Below are 20,767 nucleotides of genomic sequence, written 5' to 3' on the forward strand. Positions count from 1 at the left end.
GTCAGTTTTCTCTTCCCACCATGTGAGTCCTGGGATGGAGTCTGGTCATTAGGCATGGCAGCAAGCACCTTTACCTGTTAAGCCATTTTACTGGCCCTGAGCATTTTCTTGGTGTAGAACATACTGAAATGCCTGTTTCCATGCGAGGCAGTGTCAGAGGAGAATGGAGAAACTGGTTGAGTGCTGTCAGAAGTAAAAGAATGCTGTCCCAGAGAACAGTATTCTCATCCTTAGGACAGAAGACCCAAAATAACTTACACTATTTCTGTGACCACAAGCATTGAATACCTGCTTTCACCTTGGATAGTTCAGACGTCACTCAAAGAGCCATTGAATTTGTAATTTTTATGATTAAATAAAGGCGAGGAAAACCCTAGAGTACAATTAGCAAGGTTGTGGTTGCTTTGAATGTGTGTGTCAGGCGGAGGAGAGGAAAGCTGTTTTAATGGTGGTGCCAACTGCAGAACACAAATTCAGTGTTGTTTTGAAAGATAAATACATAGAAAGCATTACCGTATGACATTTAAATATGTACACAACATAAGTGCAAGCAATAATATGGACCAGTGCTCAATCAGGAAACTTTTGAAATGTCACATTTGGTCACATGTGTGTGTGTTTTAAATAAACATCAGGTTCACATAAAGTGTGTGCAGTTTTGAGGAAATTGCAAGTTAATGAGAAACAAATGAGATGCTTATTAAGTTCTAGTAAAGCTAGTAGGGAAACAATCATGGAAGAGATATTCAGAAAATGGTACACTTTGAGAATATATAATTAATGGGCTTCTAGCAGGAGCTGATTTGAAAGTATGGAAGACCTTTCCAGTGTAATCTTTACACTGCTTCCAAAAGTCACCCTGACTAATTTAAATCCGATGTGAACACTCCTGTGCTGCAAAATGCTTTGTTTCCTCTTGTCATGATTTAGACATGGAAATACTAGGAGTTCATAAAAGTAATATCTGCAGTTCAATTACAAGTTGAAGATATAGTTCATTACTCCACTGTAAAACACACATGACTTTTCATTCTCTTTTCTTTTTCTCTGAGGCTTGTTTTTGACTTCCTTCTAATAAAAACCTTTGTTAAATGTGTGAGTTACAGATGACTGTCTATAGGAACTTCTCAGAGTAAAAGAATTCTGTTGCATTCTTACTCAAAACTCCAAACCTTACTACTGGTACTGAAGAAGGAAAGCCCCACATGGTAAGGACAGTGATTCTTTTACACATTAAAAGGGAAATCAGGTTAGAAACTTGACATGTGCTTTTGGTTAAACACATCAAGAGGGGAAAACACTTAAAGGGCCTGGGCACATATATTTGTATAACAATATCTTGCAAATTCGAATGCACAGTCAGCTAGCAAGCTCCAGCTGAGAAGGCAATCCTTTATGGGACCCAGCTGTGATAGCCAGGCATGCTGGGAAACAAACAGTCCATCACAGATAATTATTGTGCTTCAGGAATTAACTTTCTAGAATTAATTCCCATTCCAGAATTGCCTTGCTTTTTTGTTTTGTCTTTTCGATTACTTTATCCTTTTCTTTTCCTTCTTTCTTTCCATCTTTCCTTTCTGTTTTGAGACAGAGTGTGACTAGGCCAGGCTGGCCTTGAACTCAATTCAACTCCCTGTTTCTATCCACTTTATGTTGGGATTACAGGAATGATCCTTGTCTGGCCCAGTTTTAGAATCTTCATTGGATAAGAGTATTCTCATTAAATGTGCTACATTTAGCACTGAATGCACTATATAATCAATACCACGTTGACTCTGACCGAATTCACCATATAATCAATCCCATGCTGACTCCAACTGAATACACTACATAATCAATACTGTACTCTCTCTGACAAATCACTAAGTAATTTTCTATCACAAATCTCAACTATAGACCTTCATTTCTGAAACTGTCCTTTGTTAGAGAACCTAACACCATAGTGGCTTTTACTGGGATTAAAATTTCACAGAATAAAAGAGAAAAAGAATTCCTCTTCTGACTTAAGCAACACACAGGTCTGAAGACTGTTAACCTGCTCTGCCTTCAGAGAGTCTTCCTTCCTGTCATGCATGCCTAATCTTTAACAAATGAATGTTTGAATTATCAGGCAGCTTCTCAAGATGATGTATTCTATTTTATATTTGCCATGTCATTTGAAAATTGACCATTTTAAGGAGATTCTTTGTGGCTGGGCTGGTTTTTGTTTCATTGCTAATGTCAGAGTTAGATCTGGGAGTGGAGGGAAGTGTGGGAGTGCGTCTAGCCTGTGAGGTCATAGGTTCCATTCCCAACAACAAATAATGACAGACTGGTGTCCATTGCATTATTATTATTATTATTACTACTAATTTATGGTGATGAGATCTATCACAAGCCTTAAGCAGGCTGGGCAAGAACAGTACCTCTGAGCTCTACCCCTAGACTCAGTATCAAATGCTTGATATTAACTCTCTTATCCTTCACCACTCTCTGCTGTGTATTCAGGGTATCACTAGTTTGTAAAAAAACCAGAAACATAGGTATATTTCCTATCATAATATTTTTTATACTGTTTGGCTCAACTTTTTTTTTTACATAATGAGTCCATATTCCAAATAAGGAAATAATCAATCAGCCCTGCTCAACAGAAAGTGCTCAAGCAGGTTATGTAAGGTATGCCAACAGCAGGTACTTCCAGCACTGTGTGATTTAAATGACACCAGGTAGATGCTTAATTAACATTATTTTCACAGTAGCCAAACTAGGAAGCAGAGGCAGAAAGAACCCGCTGAGACTGACTGGTTTTGTAAACGCATAGCCTTATTCAGTTAAACTCTGCCATATAAAACTATATGTGTTTGAAAACAGCTTAGGTGCTTTCTAATTAAACTGTCTTTAAAGAAAATTTTATTTTTCAAAGCATTCTGTGAGTATACACAATAATGAAAGATGTTGCTTCTTTCAGGAAAGATGGGATCCCCTTTAGGGTCTCTGATGTTTGTGGTTTTTCAGTCATCAACTAGAATTAAACTATACGTAAATTATTCACGGTGCCTTGACTTTAGTTCTTTCAGGGCACAGAACTTCATTTGAACTTAAAGTTATTTCTCATTTTCTGATTTTTGTAGTTTGGGTGGAGGAGGGAGAAATTTTTTAAAGATTCAGAAGATGCCTCCACCCCCTTGTTCATGACTCAGGCTAACGATTGTGAACCTGCTGAGCCGGGAGACAATGATGAACTTTTGGTATAGGTAGGTCTCTTCTAAAAGAAGCAATTGCCAAAGTATGTTGCATAGAAGTGGACAGAAACTACCCACGGGGAAGCTTTGTAAAACTCTCAGGCTCTTAAGAAGCTTTGTACAAAATTCTGAAACAGGAAGGGCTTAAGGTGGCTTTGCAACTTACTTGATCAAAGAACTCATTTACTAAAGATATTTTAAAAGAACAACCAGTAAGCTACTGGCTTACACTGTCTGACTGCTATATGCTGAGCCTCTTGAATACTGCTTCTTCTGCTTTTTAAAAGAAAAATTGCACTTTCTCCCTGCACAGGTAAGCTGTGACTATTTGCTCCTGGCAATGTGCTTGGGTCTAGAGGCTTTCCTCTGGGTGTTCTAGAAGGTTAGGTGAGAGACTCCCAGTATGAAACAAGTTCTCATTGTCATGGGACTCAGTGTGGAGGCTTTGCTGTGTTAGCTATGAATTCTCAGAATCTGTTTTGTTTTGTTTTGTTTCTTTAATTTATACAAGCTGGAGGCTTCTGAATAAACAATCTTTACGTAAGATGATTCTGTTAGCTAATCACACTCATGGGTCATTAAAGAGCCACAAAATCTAATTCTGACAAGGGCAATCTGCCTTTTTACTGGCTGTCAGTACCATGGATCTGTATAGCCAGATCTAGCCACCCACAGACATTCTGCCAGACAGCTGCAGAATCCATGGTTACTCTGCCACATTGAGCTCTGAAGCTAGATGCTACTATGTCCCACCTGGTTCAGCTTGTCTCGATGTTTGAGCCCTTCAAGTCCATATGGAATGGTATGGTGCCTTAAGGGTCTCTTTCTTCCTGGAGTCTCCTCAGTTCTCCCTTAGTTGCCCCCATACCACTCTGGTTAAGTTCCTACCCTGCTTCTGTGTCTTTCTCTCAGGTGCTCTTCTTCCTATATTCCTTCTGCGCCTGCCCACTCCTCTTCCCTGTGTGAAGCTGGGATGAACTCTGATGACATGTGACTTCACTATCATTTAATATTACTGTTACATTAGGGCATGAAGCATCCCCCAAATGGTGGAGCAATGTTGGAAATTTGGTTGACAATTGATAACAAGGGATGAGATCCTGAGGCCTTGGACTTAATCAGTGGCTGTTTTCTGGACAGTGTAATAATGTGGTGGCATTTTGGGGAAATAGTGGAGTCTAAAAGGTGGGGGCTGGCTGGAAGAAGCAGGTCGCTTTTGACATCTCATCCCCGACTCCTTCTTCTCATCTCTCAGCTTCCTGTTAGACATTTATTGAGTCATATTGTGCTCCCTACCACGAGGCTTTGTCGAAGAATGTGCCAGAATCAATAGACCTAAGGAACCTTGGACAGGAACCTCTGATACGCAAACAAAGCAAATCCTTCATCCCTCAGGTGTTTTGTTACAGAAATAGCCGGGAAGCATCTAATATCCACCATTTATATGGCATTAGTGGGGATATAGGGCAGAGTGATTAAAGAACAGGACAGATAGGTAACAGGCCTGGTGCAGACCAAACTTTAACAGCATCTAATTTACACCTGCAAACAGCCCAGTTGTTCACTGTAGATACAGTGCCTGACAGCTATTCTTTAAACTTCTGTATAAACTCAACCACTGTTTTAATGATTAGTACAAGGGCTAAAGCGATGTCTCGGTGGTTAAGAGCATTTGTTACTCATGTAGAGGACCTGGGTTCAGTTCCCACTCAGTGGCTCACAGACCATCTGTAACTCCAGTTCCAGGGGATCTGATGCCCTCTTCTTACCTCCACAGGCACCAGGCACGCACATGGTGCACATACATACATGTAGGTAAAACACTCATACATATAAAGTAAAAAATAAACCAAAATTTTAGCAAAAGGGAGAGAAATACATGGTTTATATTATTGTCACCTTAACTATTTCATTTTAGTGTTTTAGAAATATAGTCTTGGACCAGGAGATTGAGGCTTGCCTGGTTTACATAGAGAGTTCCAGGTTAACCAAGGGCTACATAATGAAAATCTGTCAAAAAAAAAAAAAAAGTAGAAGAGGAGGAGGAGGAAGAGGAGGAGGAAGAGGAGGAGGAAGGGAAGGTATAGGAGTAGGAAGGAGGGAAGGAAGAATGAAAGGAAGGAAGAAAGGAAGGAGAGAAAAGAACTCCAGCCTTGGAACAGGAGTACATACTACTAATTCCAAGCCCATCAGAATGTAAGAAATGGCAATTATCTTATCTTCAATAGGACAACACATTGATATGTCACATGTTGAAAAAAATGCCAGGCCTGGTAACTGGTAAAATATAGATACTATTGGTGAATTCTTTTTAAGTTATGTACTTTACCTTTTCCTGCCCAAGATAGGGCTGTAAATGGGGAGGGTGGGTAGGGGCAGAGCAGAGCATAAGCATGCAGGCTTTAGGCTGTAAAATCTATTGCTCACCAGTGAGTATAATTTTCTCCAAATTATTCATCTTTTCAACAAAGAAACTTCAGTGAATGGATAGCTCTGTGCTCAGGTACATTTGGAATTGCAGTGCATGCAATGGATTTGGTTGGATTCTTTTCAAGTGGAAAGAATATTAGAAAGAAGAAAGAACAGTAGATATTAAAATAACAAAACTGCCATTTGGATGGCTAACGATCAGCAAATTCGTGGGGTTCCACCTAACGTGTATATGTCTTTTTAATGGTTTGTGTAATTTCAGTTGTTTATCTTTCCTTTTTTCGTAAATTATTCTAGGTAAGGCTGCAAAGTGCCAGCCCTTTGATTATAGCTTTCCTTCTGTGCTGCTTTAAAGCAGAATAGGACTGAGTTGTTTGCATACATATGTCCTTTGCCATATATCAATGCAGGGAAAACAAATGGTAAAGTACAGAAAAATCAGGCAAACATGTTTATACGCTCACCAGCCTTTCACCATTACACAGGTGTAGAAGGAAGTGTTGGGTGAGTCATACAGAGCTGGCAGGTGGCTCTGTTGTTAAAATGCCTGCAGCACCAGCATGGGCACTGTATCTGGATCCCAGGTAACCATGTAGAAGCCAGGCTAGCGTGAGTCTGTGGCCTCAGTTCTGGTGAAGAAGGTTGACGACACAAAGACTTCTGGGCTCACTGGCCATACAGTTCAGCTAGGTGGTGAGCTCAGGTTCACTGAAAGATTTCATCTCAAAAGCTAGGGTGAGAGTGGTATATAAAGATGCTTGATGTTGCTCTTTGGTAGATTTTTCATGGTCACCATGTATACACATACATATGCTATACATATACATATGGGTTACACACACACACACACATTACACACATAAATGTTACACACATGCATATAAGTTACACGCACGTTACCCATGTAAATATACACATGATTACACACTCATGCACACACATAAAATAAAGTCACAGAAAAGGAGAGCAGATCTGATACATTCTGGCTTGGGAGGTGGCATCTCTTTGCTTTTTTGTGTCTCTTTTGTTCTGTGCTGTCAAATCTTCCTTTTACTTAGATTTCTCAGGATTTTTATTGTCATTAAGCTTTGAAAGTATATTTGTCCAAGTGACAAAGTACAATACTGATCTTGTGATTGATAACCAAGCCAATTCCCAGCATTCTTAAGGATTCAAATGTGTTAAAAACAAATCAAGAACACAGCTTACTTTCTCACTTATGACACAAAGCTACCAAAGAATTAGTCTAATTTTTTCCCCTAGGGAATGTAATGGACCACTTTTGATTTTAATTACTATGAGGAAAACGGAAACTACACTAATGTATTTTTATTAAGGTCTCTGTATTTTGCTTCTTTTCCTGACAGTGAACCATTTGAACCATGTTCTTGCTTTTTTACTCAGTGACTTATAATTCTTTTCCACCTCATATTCTAGGATCTCATTTTGTATCTTTGGCAGCCACTGTGTAAATCTCAGGATTCTAATGGCACACGCTCCTGCCCCACATGCACCCTTGCCAGAATTTTAAAGGAAAGAACACCTGCTTATCCTGTTAGGAGACACGGGCATCTTATTTTCCACCTGCAGAGGTAGTGCTTTTTTTTTTTTGAATATGAACTGAAGACTGACCTCTTTTCTAACTCTGGCATGGGTGGAACAGAATCTACCGATTGTTTGAAGCTGCAAATGGGAGTCTACCCAGCCTTCCCTTCTACTAGCTCAGAGATCTGAAACTAATTGGCTACAATTTTCTCAAATTCTGAGATTCTTTTGAAATTCAGTGAGGGTAGGGGAGCAAGTGAGAGACTGAGTTAAGGGAGGGAGGGAGGAAAAAGGGAGGAAAGAGGGAGGGTATGAGGGAGGGAGGGAGGGAGGGAAGAAGAGAGAAAGAGCTTGTAAACCAAGTGTTAGAAAGTTGTACTCAAACAAAACAAAACAAAACACAACAAAACACAACAAAACAAAACAAAAAAACCACAAAGCCAAAGCCGGGCGTGGTGGCGCATGTCTTTAATTCAGGCACTTGGGAGGCAGAGGCAGGTGGATTTCTGAGTTCGAGGCCAGCCTGGTCTACAGAGTGGGTTCCAGGACAGCCAGGACTGTACAGAGAAACCCTGTCTTGAAAACCAACAACAACAACAACAACAAACAACAACAAAAAGAAGAAAGTTGTACTCTTAGTATTCTTGGCTGTCTTTTACAATTCAAAAATTTATGCAATTAATTTTCTGATCTGGCAGGAACTTTGTTATTAATATAAATTATGTTTACCCAATATGAGATCTATCAATATGATACAAACTGTTTAAAGTTGACATACTAGTTAGACCTTTAAAAAACAGATTCTTCCTAATGAAGTGGCCAAGAAAAATCTCAACTATTTTATGCCTGTTTTGTTTCCTTGTCCTGACTCAAAGACCTTCTGCTTAATAACCTGTTTGTGGAGATGTCTCATCCCAGACAGTGCTATGTCAACATTGCTACAGCTCAAATCAGTCCATGGTCTTTTCAGGCATCTATCATTTTAGAAACTTGAACAGCTGACAATGATCTCACTAGTTAGTTTAAAACACTTGGGAGAATAAATTACTACAGCAACCTTGTTCGTTCTTTCAGTATTGGGTTATCTTGGAATTCCTTTTTCTAAGACTTTCTCTGAGTGTTCTGTAGATAGAAGGCAGAAGGCCTCTCAGGGCTGAGTGAAGAAAGTCTCTGCATCTTTCTGACTGTTACTACAGAGCTAATATCAACTTTTTTTTTTTTTTCCCAAATGCCATGTCATCTCAGGGTACCTGAGGCAAGTGCTAGCAATTTTAGGTAATTCCATCATTTATATAATGGGTAACTTATGCTAAATCATTTAACCTTAAGTATACGGGCACCCCTTAAGGCCTTTCATGTAGTGCAGGAAATAATTAAACACCTCTTCCATGGGAGTTAAATTTGGGGAGAAGGAAAAAGAAGTTAAATGGATAAATTTAAGGCAAGTGCATGTTTAACTGTTTAATACTGTGGCTCTTTTCTGATTATATGTACAGTTTTAAGTTTGAGAAAATTCTTTCTCCACCTGACATTTAAAAAGCTTAACTTGTATTCTGCACAGGAGAGCAGGCAGACACAACCACGTGTTACAGCCTTCAAATGAAACAAGCTGACTCATGACATGACTCAGTCTTCTTTCTCAGGTAAAGTCACCCAGGTGCCTACCAGGCAACTGTGCTTACTTTTAGTTTATGACCTTACAGTTCATGTGTCCATACGTGTACAGATTCTTGTGTTATCACATGATCCCATTCAATCCAACAAGAATGTGCAAGGTGCCACCATGTACTGGGATTGTGCTCAGTGAAAGGCAGACACCGAGGCAGACTGTTTTCGTAGGTAAGAAATTTGCTAGAAGAGCTATTAAGGCCATAGACAGCAGCATAGCAGGGCTTTGAGGAGAGATCAGGCTCACATGGTAGAGTGAGGGACCTTTCTTACACATTTTAGAGGAAGAGACTGTTTCTATAGGAGGTGACTTAAGGGGAGTCCATTGTATATGCTTGTTGTTGAGCTGTCTCTGATTACTGGTAGGTAGGAGGTGGGCATTTGGGAGTTTGGTGGCCTGGGGCCTGTATGCAGAACCAGCTGTGGGGATGGGGAAGGGGAGAATCCAGGAACCAAATGCCTTTATTTCAGGAACTGTCGTTGTTGAAGTAAAATGAAGGAGCTTTACAAAACGTCTTGGCCACGGTTGCAATCAGGATGTATTTTTTGGCATCTGGGGTTTTAACAATCAGTGGCAAGTAATGACACAGGAAGAACCGATTGTCAGTGTTTAGTTCAAGTTCTTTAACCCAATAGCACCATGTGTGCCTGTTTCGACCTGACATCGAAATGTCAGTTTCTGTTCATCTCACCTGAAGGATTTTATCCCCGGGCTGTAGTAGGTTGGATGCTGGTCCATCAGGCTGAACCCTAGTAACAAAGATACCCTATAAGTCAGAAGTGACAGAGGTTAGGAGCTTATCACCAACAAGTAGGTACACTTAAATACATTTACATTCATATAAAAAACAGTGAAAAGCAGTTTTTAAAAGTCACAGTTTATACAAGTAAGCTCTACAAGGATTATAGTATTTAAAGTAGAACACTGCTCCGCAGGGTCAAGTCTAATAAAAAACACGTGTGATATAAAGATTACCTTGTCTTCATTAAGTACAACTGCAGTTTATATACCAAACTCACAGCCATCAATAGAAATGTCTTTTTGTATAAATTCTGAATTTGACACAATTACTGGTACAGGCTGTAATCTTAGTACTCAGGAGGCTGAGGCCGGAGGATTGATGTGAACTTTTAAAAAAATTGTTTTGTTTTGTTTTTTTGAGTTGGGGTTTCTCTGTGTAGCCCTGGCTGTCCTGGAACTCACTCTGTAGACAAGGTTGGCCTTGAACTCAGAGATCTGCTGCCTGGCAGAATTGATGTGAATTTGAGGCAAGTAGAGCTACATAGTGAGTTCTGGGCCAGCCTGGGATACAGTATGAGACCCTGTCTCAAATGTGAGCAATCATCTAACAATCTAATAAAAGACTAACCAAACCAACTCAAACAATCAATCAAACAAGCAACAACTCAACAATAAAAACAGCATTGCCAAACTTAGTTGCAAAATGGAAAATTTGGATGGGAAAGAGAAAAATGAGTTGTTTGAGAATCAAGACAGTTGGGTGAGATGCAGCGCTGGTTTTGTTAATCACTGGGGGCATCTGCATTGTGATGACAGACACAGACCCTGCAGTCAGTCATTCCCTCCTTGGCCTGGCAGATTGTGTGTACATCCACCCAGGGGACTGCTGCTGATGACTGTTCGCTCCCTTTGGAAGCTTCCTTCTTCCCTCCTGTGCTGTGACAGGCATCATGACAGTACTGTGCCAAACAAGCCACTGGATCTCTGGCTGCTGAGGTGAAGTTTCAGCCCTTACGTCACCCCATCTGCCAATGACTGCCACTCAGCTGATCCTGATTGCCCCTCTTCAGCTCACCATCTCACCATGCAGAGACAGTTTAATGAGGTTTGCATAAATCCAAACCATAGGAGGCTAAATTACACAGTCACATCCACAATACCAGAGACCTCAGTGCAGAGCCTGGCTGCTTAGACAACATTGAAGGTGACATCTGTGGCATGCTTAATTTCAGTAGTAACATCGTGGTTACAGGATTTGATCACTGTGGACCTGCCCTGAACCTGACTTTTATGGTGGCCTGGGCTTTCTAATGCCATTATTTCTTTTTTTTTCTAAAGTTTTTTTTTTCCAGTCAATAAATTTCATAAGCTAAGATGTTTCTATTTCTGTAACTCCCTCATCTCTCTGTTTTTTCTCAGCATACAGCCACACTAGTGAAGCCAGGGAGCAGTGAGGGTGCCCCGTGATCCCAGTCTTGTTATTTGTGTATTGTTCCCCAAAGACTGCCTCAGGGTATAGGGCCAAGATATTCCATTGTATATGTAATGTAAAGATACTTCTTTGGAAAATATTTCACCTAAGTCCAAGCCAATCTGAGTCTCTAAGACAGGGATCGATTAGAGATGAAAATTATCACAACATCTTTCAATAGTTCACTTCATTCTGAGACTTGGAAGAATATTTTGACATTGGAGACAGAATTTGGTAGAGAATCATCAGATTTTTTTGGTATTAAAATGTAGATGAATAACATTCTTTCTGGTAAAAAAAAGTTTCTTTTAAATTTCTGGGACGACAGGAAGCCACCTGGTTGATTGGAGAGGATCTAGGCATGCTCAGATCCTGACATGTGACAGAGTGTGAAATGTATTGCAAGCTATCAAACAATACATTAGAAAGTACACTAATATCCAACTATCTAAAGTTACAGCCAAGCCATCTCACCCCAAAAGGTATTCTCTCCTTTGCACATCTCTTTCACATCGAACAATATGTATTGTTTGATTTGAGCTTTTACTGCAACGATAACACATCACCATAGATTTAGTGACTTAAAACACCACTATGCTTATCATCTCATGGTGTTGGAGTCCAGACCCTGCTGTCATGGTGCCAAATCAAAGGCTCTGGCAGAGCTGTGTAGTCCTCCTGTGGAGAACTCACTTTTCCATCCTTTCTAGAACAGCTTCTAGAGATGTGCAGATTCTTGGATGATGACCTCATTTTTTGTTTCAAAGACAGCATGGACCATCTCTGTGACCATTTCTTCCTCTCACCAGAGCCAGAGGAGATTTCCCACATCCAAGAATCCATCTGGACAATCTAGAGTAATCTCAAGGTTCTTAAACTTCCCATATTCCTGTTTACTATGTAATGTGCTATAATCACGGATTCTGGAAATTAGGATGTGGGCACATTTGGGGAATCATATTTTCTATCTGGTACACTGCAGCCATAGCCAACACGTTTCTCGAGTTAGTCTTCTGTGTGTAACATTTATAAACTGGCAAGTATACTTTTAGTTATATAATGTTCCTTCATTAGTAAAATGTATATAAAATGTCAAATAAAAGAAAGCTGTCTTAGGTGGGCAGATGCATATAGAATATCTGGACAGTAGATAATCCCATAGATGATCAATAACCAATGCTATGAATTTTGAAGATCCTAAGGTTGAGCTACATCTGAACATCTTATATCCAGAAAAGCCTACAATTAGAGTGTTTCTAGATTCACTGGCTAGCAGTTATTCCTCTCTGTGAGTATATTAAAGGCCAGCATTTGCCATTTTAATTTGAATCTGATAGGCAATGGGATTATTAGCTTCTCCTACATTGGAAAAGAGTTCTGGGAAGTCCTTCCTGCCTCAGCTGTGGACTCCTTGTGGTGGCTCATGGTATAGTGGCTCTAATCATTGACCACTGGCCATACACAACCTGGGTTCCATCTGGGGAGCTTTCCAGCAGTTATTAATGACTTCTGGAAGTTCTTCCCATGATTGTTACAACACAGCATTGTCAGCTTTCCATATGGCTGACAGAATCTGATCTAGTTTATGGCATCTCTGACTACGTTTGTCTAATGTCTCCTACTTCATGGTTACTTCTGTGGTTCTTTAGTGACTCAAACAAATGGTTTTACTTGGTAGCTCTCCTAGATGCTGTCTCATATCAGAGCAATATCTTGGCTGCTATAAAGTTTTATTTCCAAAGACTGAATCCTTGGTCTCTGTAGATACTAACATTGGGGTGTTTGTGACATTGACTTAGATCTCACAGAATCATGCATCAGAGACCACTATAGATTTTTAACATTGCTAATCCAGATAGGGCTAGCTGGCTGCTCCATGTGACATGTCCTGTTGTTACACAGTTTTAAGTGTGTGTGTGTGTGTGTGTGTATCTGCATGTGGGAAGTGTGTGTGACTGTAAGTGCTCTCAGAGGTCAGGAGCATGAGATCTTCCTGAAGCTAGAGTTACAAAGTAACTATGAGCTACCTGATTTGGATGTTAGGAAATGAACTTGTTAAAAGCAGTATGTGGTGCAGTATGTGGTGTTAATCACTAATTCATCTTTCCACCCCCTATATTTCTGCCTTGTATTAAAATTTGTCTATTTGTAAGTCCTGTGACTCTTCAAGGGGCATTCACAATGAACAGGCTCATGAAAGCCTTTGCTTTTGACAAGTCCTTTCACAAAATTGTGAGTTGAGATTTCTTAGTGTTGAGATCTGACCTCTTCTGGTTTTCTACCCTCAGCATCTCTGAATATAGACCGAGGACTCAGCAAGTTAAGCGTGCAAGGCCAGCACTTCACATTCCAACTTTAGAGAAGATCGGAACTTTATGTGTCTTTTTTTTTTTTTTTTTTTTAATGATGATGGTGAGTGACTGTGACAGTCTCAGCTATTGTCAACGTAGACACAAAAATAGAACTACTCTTAAGGGACCTGCGACCACAGTGCATAAAATATATTTTTTAAAAATTCTCCAAAGTGTTATTTCTAGTCACAGCTTGGAAAATGGTTTCTAGGAAGGCCATATCTCAAGTAAAATTATATCTGTTACAATTCATAACACATCACATGCTTTAGAATACAGCGCTTCATGTATTCCTGTAAGTACGGAAGTTCAAAGAGGTTTTCCAGAGGAAAAATGACTTATTAAAATAGCAAACAGAGCTGGATGTGAGATAGTGTTGTCTTTTCTCCAGAGAGTATAATTAAGCTGATTTCTTTCAGAAAGCAGGGACATAATTTGCTTATGTTGAGGCTTCTAGAGGCAAAGTTGGGTCACTCTACAGTATAGTCCCTGTAAGGGGTGGGGTGATATACCAATAATAACAACATTAGCGACCTATGATGATGAACTCTCCTGAAGTTTAATTGCTATGTGTCAGGACTTAGGCTTTGAAGAATCTGCTTTCTTAGTAACAGAAGAATCAAGGCAAGAAAAGAAATTTGTTCCATGGACATTAGAAACTAAGAAAAGAGGAAGCCAAGAAGGAGGGAGTGAGGAAAAACATTAGAGAAAGGAGGAAATCACCAGGAATTGAATATAGTATTTCCATGCTATACCCGAACCTCATTCCCCAAACAGTGAAGCTTAAAATCCATAAAAGCTCATGTTGGTGGCCAGTGAGATTGCTCAGCAGGTAAAGGTGTCTGCCACCAAGTCTGACAACCTGAGTTTGTTTCTTAGACTCACATGGTGGAAGGAGAGAACCAACTCTTGAAAATTGTTCTCTGACATGTGTACACACACACACACGCGCACACACACACACACACACACACACCACAAACAAATGTAGTAATAATAATATAATAATAAAAGGCTGTGATCATTAATCTTTGGTGTACAGCTGACTGGATTGAGAATAATCTAGGAGACACACCCCTGGGCCTGTCTGTGAGGATGTTTCCAGAGAGGTTAAACTGAGGAAAGAAGACTCTAAATGTGGGTTGCACCATTCCATATGCAAAGAACAGTTCCAGACTGAATAAAAAAGGAAGGAAGCTAGCTAAGTGCCAGTAGTCATTTCCCCTTGTTTCCTGACTGAAGACTCAATGTGGCCATAAACCTCACTCTCCCACTGCCATGCCGCCCCCCCCCCCCCACACACACCAGAGAGAACCCTCAAACTGAGCAAGACTCAATCCTTCTGGAAGGTGATTTTTATCAGACACAGTGTCACAGCAATGAAAGAAGCAACTATTATAAAATTTATCAGAAGGGAGAATTCCTTTGGAGACCTAGAAAATATGTGAGACAGATCCAAATTAGAATTCTCCAGTTGACTATTGTTTGTTCTAGAGGAAGAGATATATGGCTTGGTTTCCAGAGTTCTAGACTCCTAGATCATTCTAAAACATTTTCCGTGCAAAAATAATCAAAAATAAAGGTTTTCTGATTTAAAAGCACCCTTAAGCAGTTTATTCCATTTTCTTCTGAGGCTGCTTTCAGAAACAGCAGACTGACTACTAGAATATTCTTTAACCTGTTGTCCTTTGGGAAATTGGAATGTAAGAGCTAAAGCTGTGCTTAGTTTTGGCTATTGTATGATTGATTATGTCTTTAATTTTAGCAGTTGTTCCAGGAATCACATTGAAATTTCACAGACGATTAACTGTGAGGGACAAAGGGATATTTTCAATGCTTTCTATTTCTTGGTGAAATTTTTGAGCTGAAAATAGTTTCCTTTGGTATTTTCTTGAAGTCAATGGTCATCTCCTTACTGTCTGGTCCAGATTTCTGGCTTTCTAGGGAGATGGGGGTAGTGGGAAAATTCTACTTGCATTATTTTTTGAGTCATGCACAGCTGGCAATGGTGGAAATTTGGGCTGCTTAGCTTTGCATGGGTTACTGATTCTGTCTAAGCTTCTAATAGCTCCAGAAACTATTAAAACCAGGAGGTAATGAGAGGTGATAGTGGATTCTTCTCTAAGCTCTTCCTAAAATAGTGGTGGCATGTAGGCTTCACCTATCACTCCTGCAGGCTCCCCTAAAGCCCTGTCACTCTGCTATTTTTGGATACTACTCATCATTTCAAAATCATGAGCTATGAATTTAGTTAAACTTATTTTTCACTTAAGTTAAATTTTTGGTGGTGAGAAAATGTTTCTCATAAGCTATATAAAAATCAAGCCACAATTCTTGTAGGTTTAATATTTTTTTATTTAATTGCTTAATCATTGTTATGTCCTGAGATCATTCTAGAGATATTTCTTAGAAGTGATGCTGAAATCAAGAAGTCAAAATATCTGTGAACAATAATCCAATGCACACTGCAACTAAGAGTCCCTGGTGCTCCTGGGTGAAGAGGCTCTCAAACAGATCTGTACAATATAATATTCTCCTTTTCACTTTTAATCTTTATATTTCTGTTTTGTTTGAATGTTTCTGAGGCAGGGTCTGCTATATCCACAGCTGTACTCAAACTTACTATGCAGTTTTGACTTTGACCTTGAGCTTCTGACCCTCCTACCTCCACTTCTCAAGGGTTGAGATTCCAAGTATGCATCACCATATCAGATTTAGGCCGTGTTTGAGATAGGCAGCAGGGCATGCACGCTAGGCAAGTGCTCTACCAGCTCCAGACCCTGTATTATAAGAAAAATTATAGTGATAACATTTTCACTTACTACATGTGCAGTTTTTTTTTCTAAAAGGTCTAAGTCAAAGGAAAAAAAAAACTCACTAGGAATTAAAATTTGTTTGAAGGACTGTCAATCATGTCAGGCCCTGGCATGGGCATACTTCACACCCAACAGAACCGACAGAAGCTCCAGAAAAAGTGGTTCTTGGGTCCATGGGTTCCACTGAATACCTTCAGTTATGATTCAGAGATACTGAACTCAACGAGCTGACTCAGTATAAGTTATACATTTTTTTTTGTTTGTTTTTGTTTTTCGAGACAGGGTTTCTCCAGGTAGCCCTGGCTGCCCTGGAACTCACTCTGTAGACCAGGCTGGCCTGGAACTCAGAAATCTGCCTGCCTCTGCCTCCCGAGTGCTGGGATCAAAGGCGTGCGCCACCACGCCCGGCTCTAGTTATACAGATTTGTTTATCTTTCACACCACAAGGGGACCATTTCCCAGTGTGATAGTTTGAGTGAGAAATGTCTCCCAGAGGTTCATGTATTTTAACTTTAGTCCATGGCTAGTGGTCCTGTTTGGGAAGGTTGTGAATCTTTAGTACCCAAAGTTTAGGAGCTGGAGCCATGCTGGGGAAGGTGATTGGGATGGGCATCCTTGAGATCTTACAGACTGTCCTTACTTCCTGTTTACTCTGTTCACCTACATGCAATGTGACCAGCTGGCTTCCCTTTGTACTACCTGCCCTGCCATGACGGACCCTCCTGGAATTTTAAGTCAAAATAAGCCATTAATTCCTAAAGTTGTTTGGCTAGGGTATTTTACCAGCAAGAAAGGTAATCATTATACCAAATTTAGGAAACAGATCTAATTAGTCATCCTCAGTCAATTAGGAATATTCATAAGCAAAGGAGCAAATTAAAAATTAGATATGAATCCCTTTACCCACTTCACTATTTAGTTCAGCACCAAAAGGAGTTGTATATTAATGTCATCAGTGGTAAAAGGACATTGACAAGACTCTAGCCTGTGATGATGGGTTTAATTGAAACTCCAAGTAAAGGACACACTTCCTTATATTAGTCATGAAAAGTATGTACATTCATATGCATTACATTGTGAAGGTGACTGTATGTATAAGTATAATTTGTTACTTTGTATTTATCTTTGCTTTGTTTAACTTTTGACTTATCTTAAAATTATATATGCACAATTTATATATAATATATTTGAAATAAAAATAACAATACTTGTTATCTTTTGCATATATTTCTAGAACTTTATGTTGAATTGATATCAATCATTTCAGGAAAAAAAATGGAAAGTGGTAAAAGGTAATGCCCCTAAAAATCTTTATTTCTTTTTCTGTTTTTAACTCTCTCATTTTTCGTTATTAATTTATTTAGTGTGTATAACTGTGGATTAACAGAAGCCATCTAGGAAGGGCTAGGCAAGCAAATGAGTTTCCTGGGATGGCCCACCATTTTGCATGGCTGTGATGGGTGCACTCTGGAGGGGTATGCTCCCAGAGACTACATCCCAGGATTGCTTCTTGCTGCTGATATGCCTTTCCTATCACTATTATATAGCCTAATGATTCTTGGGCATCAGCCCACCCTATTGGGCAGATTTCCTGCAGATCAACATGAATATGAACTTTTATGAATTAATGCTGTTTAGATGAATTAATGACTTTATAGAATTCCTGTTTTGATTAAAATAATTTTAGGAAGAAAGTTTAAGGAGATGCTTTTAGCTGTTTTGCCAGAAAGATGAAATATAGTTGAAATTAAAAATAGAATGTGCTCCCTCCTCATAAAATAATAAGAAAAGGCTACATAATAAGGAAAACAATAAATTACACTGAGAAATATGCTTGGACAGATTTGCTATCAAGGAAAAATATTCATTCTAGGTTAGATCCAAGAATGAAGCCATAGGTGTTCACTATGATACAGCAAGTTTATGTGAAACTGTTGCTTTGAACTTATAATGAGCTTATAGAATGGAACACTACTTTGAACTTACTATCAACATTCTTCTGTAACTCCCCTTTTGTGTAATATTTTATCTATGAGGTAATTTTATTAAGAACTTTTGTCTAAGAAGGTATAAAAAGGCTGAGAGAAGAAATAAAGTGTGGCTGTTTGGGATCTGCTCCACCTACCAAGTGTATATATGTATATATGATGTATATATGTCTGTCTGTCTGTCTGTCTCTGTCTATATGCATATGTGTATACATAAGTATGCATATGCACTTGTGAAATTGATGAAACAGGTGGTTGTGGAGAGAGAGAGAGAGAGAGAGAGGAGAGAGAGAGAGAGAGAGAGAATGAATAATCCTTCAGCACTTTTAGTGTTGCTCTCAATGTCTCTGGTATGGTGTCCTGGGGCAAAGGTGTCCACAAACAAATGCCTGCTTCTGAGTATAACCACCTTTCTCTTCTTAATACTGGCCTTAAGAAAACCTTAACTCTGTCTCTCTCTCTCTCTCTCTCTCTCTCTCTCTCTCTCTCATACACACACACACACACAGCCTTACTCATTCAGGAGTGGAAGGCAGGGTAGGAAGGGTTTGGGTAGGAAGGGTTTGGGTCCTGTTGCAGTTCATCTGAACATCTAGAGGCAAGATTCAAAAATGATTTGATGATAGTCCTGAGGCTATATGACATTTATTTAAAGTTCATGACTGTTTTACATTTTCCAACATTCTTCCCAGGGCTTGGAATATTTTGTTACCTTAGACAAACCAACCAACCAACCAACAAATATGGACTCATCTCTCTCATCATGTTCATATTTCCCCAGGTGGAAAAATGGCTGAGCTCCATGGTGTTGCCCTGGCTTGGGCATTGGATAAACTATGGAGAGGAAGTGGCTCCCTACTTCCCCCACAACTGTCTCCTGCTGTAAGACCCAAGTGGTTAGTCTAGGTCCATAACAAAGCTTTCCTGTGAGTCTTGACCAGATGTTATAGCAAGTCTCCTTGAAAAGCTTTAAATTCTAGGCAGTTAGTCGTTTTCTCAAATGGAGCTAGGAAGGATGTTAGTCCCTGGATGATGAGCTTTGAATGTTTCATTAGGAGCTCTTCCATTCAGAGGATCTTGGGTTGATTTATGAAATATTGCACAGTCTGGTGTCATTCTGCTACTTTGCTTTTCTCTTTTTCCATGGAACTCACCAGTGGGAAATTCCTTGGATTTTGCAACCACAGATTAGTGTGTGTTTTAATAGAAAGCATAGTGAATTTGCTTCATTGCCACTGTGATGACGATACCTCAGCCCACAAGTTACATAATTGATTATCAATACTCCCTCTACTAAACTCCCTGATTACTGAGGTTCAATGGAAGAGGCATGCTGATTTCCACTGGTTTGTTGAAGCAAATATGAGGATTTTGAGTAATTAAGGGGCTCTATAATATGTTCAAAATTAGAAAAATCGTATGTGTCTCAGCACCACAGGGTGTGAGCTTGTCATGAGCTCTGCTAAGTGGCATCTGCAGATAGAGGCCTATGTAAGAACTCATTAAAAGAAAAAGATTTGGAGCCAGATCAATTTGGTTTCAGATTTTGTCTGTCATAGATTAGCTAAATGACCTTGGTCATGTTAATGAACCATGCTGGGACTCAGTAACATGTCAATTACAATACTATCTGACTAATAGATGTTGCTAAGATAATCACATGATGTTACACATGGAATAAGCTTCATACAAAGCCTGACACACGATAATTAATGCCATTTTTCCTGCCTTATCATTAGATTTACTTGGTTGAAATATTTCATTTAAGTGGCATTTTATTACTGTGACAGCAGTGTTTATCTCTGATGAAAAGCTGGATTACAGCTTCTATCCTCTTTACTGAGATGGCAGAGGTGAGCATCATAAAGAGCTGTTTGGACTCTGTGTTCTACCACTTTCTCCTCACAAGTACATATAAGCAGTTTACACTTTGTGAGGTTCTTGTCCAAAATAGTGATCTTTTTGTTAAATAAGTTGTTTTTCCCATAAACTACACAATGTTTTGACAGTGTCATGCTGACTCCTTGACCCTGAGAGAACGTATTTCCTCAGGACCACCTTGGGTCTTGTAGGAAAGTTAACTTAGCTTCAAATGCTGCTCCAGATATGCCAGTCCTGCATGAAATGACCTGTCAGTCATGTGAGACTTAATCACAAACCCATCTGAAGCCTCAGCAAACTTCTTGACTTGTCTGAGGTGATTTACTGCAGGAATCTCACACAACCCAGAACAGATGGCAAATTTTGTGCCCTAAGCAATGTAGCTCCTCCTTTTGCCCAATATGCTCTCCCTTCCCCAGTTTAGGGACTACTATATGCTTTCCCTGCTTGTTACCAGTGTGGGTATTCTTCTATACCCATCTGCCCTTGGGATTTGCTGCAACAGCATCAATAATATTGAGCAGGATGAGATACATTTTGCGATAACTATAGCATAGAAACTTTCTATCTCCAGCGTTGCCTCACTTTGGGTTTTCTTTATTGTGTCTACTTCCCTTTTTAGGTCTTGGATGGTTTTATTCAATTCCATCACCT

General features: G+C 39.5%; 1 protein-coding gene across 12 annotated transcripts in view; it reads right to left on the reverse strand.

Annotated features, from left to right (window-relative positions):
* The window catches only part of Lrrc7 (leucine rich repeat containing 7), a 461,164-nt gene that overhangs the window by 20,515 nt on the left and 419,882 nt on the right, over positions 1-20,767 (reverse strand). For 10 of the 12 annotated variants that reach the window (XM_029475024.1, XM_029475018.1, XM_029475023.1 and 7 more), the window contains one exon: positions 9,557-9,631. In XM_029475024.1, the coding sequence (XP_029330884.1) occupies positions 9,557-9,631 (75 nt within the window). The remainder of the gene's footprint in view (positions 1-9,556; positions 9,632-20,767) is intronic. The other 2 variants (XM_021157471.2, XM_021157470.2) reach the window with 1 other exon arrangement.

The sequence above is a fragment of the Mus caroli genome, chromosome 3, assembly GCF_900094665.2.
Source record: "Mus caroli chromosome 3, CAROLI_EIJ_v1.1, whole genome shotgun sequence".
Taxonomy (NCBI): Eukaryota; Metazoa; Chordata; class Mammalia; order Rodentia; family Muridae; genus Mus; species Mus caroli.